The sequence below is a fragment of the Vespula vulgaris genome, chromosome 2, assembly GCF_905475345.1.
Source record: "Vespula vulgaris chromosome 2, iyVesVulg1.1, whole genome shotgun sequence".
Classification (NCBI taxonomy): domain Eukaryota; kingdom Metazoa; phylum Arthropoda; class Insecta; order Hymenoptera; family Vespidae; genus Vespula; species Vespula vulgaris.
In genome coordinates this window covers 6,862,070-6,867,069 of record NC_066587.1, presented here as the reverse complement: position 1 = coordinate 6,867,069, position 5,000 = coordinate 6,862,070, and the positions used below count along the sequence as shown (strand labels likewise).

Below are 5,000 nucleotides of genomic sequence, written 5' to 3'. Positions count from 1 at the left end.
AAGAACAGTATACTATATACAATACAACCAAACAGAAATCAAGATGGTTGCGTTGCTTGGATAAAATTCGAAACGATTTCATCCTAAGTACGATAAAACGCAATCCTCTTATCTCCTCGCATCGACGACCCCATTTTATAAAAATAATTTTCAAAGTAGAAGAAGAAAAAACAAAATTTCGTTAATATCAAGATGGCCGTTCCTTGCGTCGTCCACGAGAAAATTCGAAACGATTTCATCGAAGGAACGATAAAACGCAATCCTCTTATCTACGCGCATCGACGACTCCATTTTATAAAAATAATTTTCGAAGTAGAAGAAAGAAAAAACAAAATTTCGTTAAAATCAAGATGGCCGTTGCTCGCGTCATCCGACGAGGAAATTCAATACGATTTTATCGAACGATAATAAGATCGACGATCCATTTTATAAGAACAATCAAAGAAAAAAAAAAAAAAAAAAAAAAAAAAGAAAGAAAGGAAAAAAAAGAAAAAGATGTGAAAAAAGAACTGTAAGATGTATCTTCGAGATAAAATCGATTCGAATTAGGAACGTTTGATTTACGATATTCCTAAAGAATAAATTCTCATCCGTGCGTTGGTCCGTCGATAAACGAGAAAAGAATGGGATAAGTACTTTTTAAACGAACTTATATCTTCGTCGTCGCTTGACGTTCACAATCCGATCGACTTCTCGAATTCGTTTCCTTTTCCCTTTTTCTTTTTTCTATTTCTTTTTCTTTTCCTTTCAATGCACGATGCCAAAAAGAGAGAAGTATTTCCAACGGACGACCGTGCTCGACCGCGATTCTTTTCACACTCGGCGGACATCTTTTCCGCCATCTTTCTTGCTAATTATACCGACTTGCCTTTCTGCCGGGCGTTCTTCTTCCCCATCCTCACTTCACCCTCGTCACCCCCTTTTCTACTGACACAACCACGACGCTTTTTTCTTTATCCTTCCGTACTCTCTATTTCTTTATCTCTCTCTCTTTCTCTCTCTGTTTCTCTCTATTTCTCTCTCTCTCTCTCTCTCTCTCTCTCTCTCTCTCTCTCTCTCTCTTACCATCGCTCCTTACAAACCGCGACTTCGCAGAAGTCTCCATGAAATATTCAAACGACCATCCCCTTTACCTCCCACCAACAATCTTTCTCCTCTTGGTGAAGTTTTACCAAGGCACGACTTCTGTATCTATGGATTTCAAGCGTGACCACCCAGAACTGTTCTGATCGTCATAAACCAGAAAAAGAAACCCGGAAACTTAGCTTTTTTAATTTTTTGTATTTTTTTTTGTTCTTCTTCTTCTTCTTCTTCTTCTTCTCTTCTTTTTCTTCATTTTCTTCTTTCTCTCTCGTTTTCTTTCTTTCTTTCTTTCTTTCTTTCTTTTTTCTCTCTTTTTTTTTTTGATTTTCCTTTTCGTCTTGCTTCACGAGCGAGAAGATCGCGATAAATCGGGAACGTTTGTTTAATTTTAATTGGAACGGATGATATCTCATTTCGTAATAGTTTTTTCATGATTTACATTTGATGCTTTTTAATTTGAGTTATTTATTGAAGTCTACTCACTTTGATAAAACGTTTAGCCTTGGTCAAGAGGCCCAACGTAGTGTGCCTCGAAGTTTCAGGACCTAAGGGTACCAGCATCTTCAACTTTTCGAGACAATTTCTGAGGTGAGCTCTCCTGTAAAGAAAAAAAATAACATCCGATTTAATCATCATCGTCAAATCGTTACACCGTTTCTCTACGCTCAATATCTCAATATCTTATTAATCATTGAATTTATATTATATTATATTATATTATATTAACAAATTTAATTTGTAACATGTTTGAAAGATTTTTCTAATTTTCTTCCTGATAGTTCGAGGATTAAAAAAGGTCAATCTATTTCTTACTTAAGAATAAAATTTTAATGCAAATTAATAAACGAATTCTCTTTTATCTTTCTCATTTATCTGAAAAAAAAAAGGAAATTGTAGAAAAATTAGATGAATAAATCCTGTTTTCCTATAAATAAAAATGAATAAAATATAATGTGTGGAATAAATAAAAGTTAGAATAAAATTATTCTCGATCTAAATCTCTCTTCTCTTTCTTCTTTTCCTTTTTCCAATAAAAAAAAAAAAAAATATTAATTAAAAATCTATCGAAAAAAAAAGAAACGAGAAAAGGAAAAAACAAAACAAAAAAGAATAAAAAAGGAGAATAAGAAAGAAAGAAAATAATTTGTTTCCCGAAAAATTTCTTTCTTTTTTTTCTGTTTTCTTTTTTTATTTCGTTAGAAACGTATCCATACATAATGTATGTACGCGCTTGCACAGTTTCGTGTATATCGAAGCGAAGCATTTTCCTTCGTTCTGTGCCAGCACTCCGTCGGCATTTTGTCGACGCGACGGAAATTTATTGGAGACCAAAACGTAGATATAAAACGTCGTCCATTTATAACCGATATCGAAGCCAGGATTCACAGTGAGAGGAGGAAGGTGCGGAATAATTCCGGAACGCCGTTTGCGTGAGTTCTTCTCTCCTATTCCGAGTATATTTATTGTATTCAAAGGGATTCATTCGACTAATGGTCCGAGCTCTTCGCACGATAATAGATACACGAGAGATCTTTTACAAGAGAAACTGAAAGAAAAAGAAAGAGAAAAAGAAAGAAGAAATAAGAAAAAATGAGAGACAAAAAAGAAGAAGAAAGAGAGATCGAACTCTTTTTTTTTCTTTTCTCTTTCATTTTATTTTATTTTATTTTATTTTATTTTATTTTATTTTATTTTATTTTAATAGATCAAAGTTTGTTTCAACGAAAATTACGTCGGAATTGTATCACTTGAAGAAATAAAACGATTCCTTACGGCCGTGAAAATTGGAAGTGAAATAAACTGTCTTAAAAAAAAAAAAAAAGAGAGAGAGAGAAAAAAAGAAGAAGAAAGAAAGAAAGAAAAAGGAAAAAGAAATTCACTCCGAAGATAACTCTTAGATATTTTTCTTATCTAAAATGTGCTCCTTTTCTTTTTCTATTTGATTACGAAATCGAGAAAGAAGATTAAATGAAAAAAAAAGAAGAAGAAGAAGAGAAGAGAAAAAGAAAGAAAAAAGAACGCGAAATAATCCGAAGCACCCTGTTACATCGAAAAGTTGCAATTTCACTATTTCGAACGATTTAAGATCAATGCGTTTTCGAAGATCGTGCCATGAACTTAAATAACTTACTTACACACACACACACACATCTACAAACATATACGTAAAGGTAAAAACGAATAATTCCCGTACGTTTACCATACTCTGATCGCATTTATCGTGAAACCGTGAAGATAGTGAAAAAGAAAGAGAAAGAGAGAGAAAGAAAGAAAGAAAGAAAGATAGATAGATAGATAGATAGATAGATAGATAGATAGATAGATGGATAGATAGATAGATAAATAGTAGTGGGACTGGATAAAGGGACGATTCGTTCGACTAATGGCCCGTGATCGCCGCGATAATCCGGATCTTATCGCTTTTTCCGCAACTTTTTTACCGCCTTCCGCTCTCCCTTTTTTCTCTCCTATAAAAGAGAGAGAAAGATAGATAGCTAGATAGATACACAGATATACAGATACATAGAAAGAGAGTCAGAGAAACAGAGACAGAAACAAAGAAAGAGAAAGAGAGAGAGAGAGATCGTAAGAGTAATAGCAAAGTCGAAATCTTTCTCTCTCTCTCTCTCTCTTTCTCTCTCTCTCTCTTTTTCTTTCTCTAGCCACGTTCTCTAACCATAAGATTCACGAAGTCACGTGAATTCGCATAGAAAAGAAAGAATACACATACATACATACATACATACATACTTACGTACATACGTACGTATGTACGTACGTATATGTGTGAATACCTATAAAAGAGGTTTGGGAGGTTCTATCTCTTATTCCTATCTCATCCCCATTCCCTGTTCTGACTGCTTCGTGGAACACCAACACTACTAAAGGCAAGTTCGTGATAGTGGTAACCTTCTGGTCCATTCATCGCGAGTACGTGATGCGAAAAGCAGATGGCGAGAAAGTTTCTCGTAATTCGGAGGCAGTCCGCGAATTATTATGGAATTAAATGGCGAGCATCGAGCCGAACGAACCAACGAACGTTATCCCTCTCTGTTTCTCTTTCTCTATCTCTCTCTCTCTTTTTTTTTTTTATTTTTCTTCTTCGTCATCTTGATTGCAGGGTATGTATCTGCGAGATATTATAATTAATTTGATATCGAGAAAGTTTACGTGATGTCGATGGAATACATAAACCGTGAACTCGAAAGAGATTCATCGAAACGCAACGAACAATTTTTATCCGAAGCACAAGCAGATATATTACATTTAACGCTTCAACGCGTAATTTTCTTTTATTTGTTTCCATCTAGTTTCCTTTTTATTTTTTTCTCTCTTGAAATTTCCAATTGTTTATATTATTATATACATATATAAAAAGATAAAGAATTATATTACCAACGATTGAAAATCATAAAAATTTCTTTTTTCTTTTTCTCCCTTTTCTCGAATTACATAAAAATTGGTTGAAATAATTCGAGGAGAAATCTAAACGTTATGATCAATGCGATTAATTCGTATCGCACTAAATCGAATTAAATTGAAATCTCGAGGAAGATTCTTCTAAGCGAATTCTTTATTTTTCTATTTTAGTTTTTTATTATTGTTTTTTTTTTTTTAAGAAAAAAAAAATAGAGAGATTCGCAAGTATTTTGTCTGGGGAAATGTCATAGGCGAAATGTCCGTAGGCGTTCGACCTCGTTGTTTACGTCGTCGTCGACGTTGTCGTCGTCCTCATCGTCAGGATCAAACAGAAAAGGACTGCCAGTAAAATCCTGCGAACGAATCCGCAAGAAAAATGTTAAATGTTACGTGAGACCGAGCTTATAGTCGAGCCGTTGCGATTAAAATCGTGCGGTAAACTTTTCGCGTGTGTCTACGACCTTTCACCAGAGAAAAAAAGAAAAAACGAACGATAA

General features: G+C 34.1%; 1 protein-coding gene across 1 annotated transcript in view; it reads right to left on the bottom strand.

The window, feature by feature from the left end:
- Nucleotides 1–5,000, bottom strand: part of LOC127072803 (max-interacting protein 1-like) — a 158,571-nt gene that overhangs the window by 70,501 nt on the left and 83,070 nt on the right. Inside the window, exon 4 of the mRNA XM_051013536.1 lies at nucleotides 1,567–1,681. Coding sequence (XP_050869493.1) covers nucleotides 1,567–1,681 — 115 coding nt within the window. The remainder of the gene's footprint in view (nucleotides 1–1,566; nucleotides 1,682–5,000) is intronic.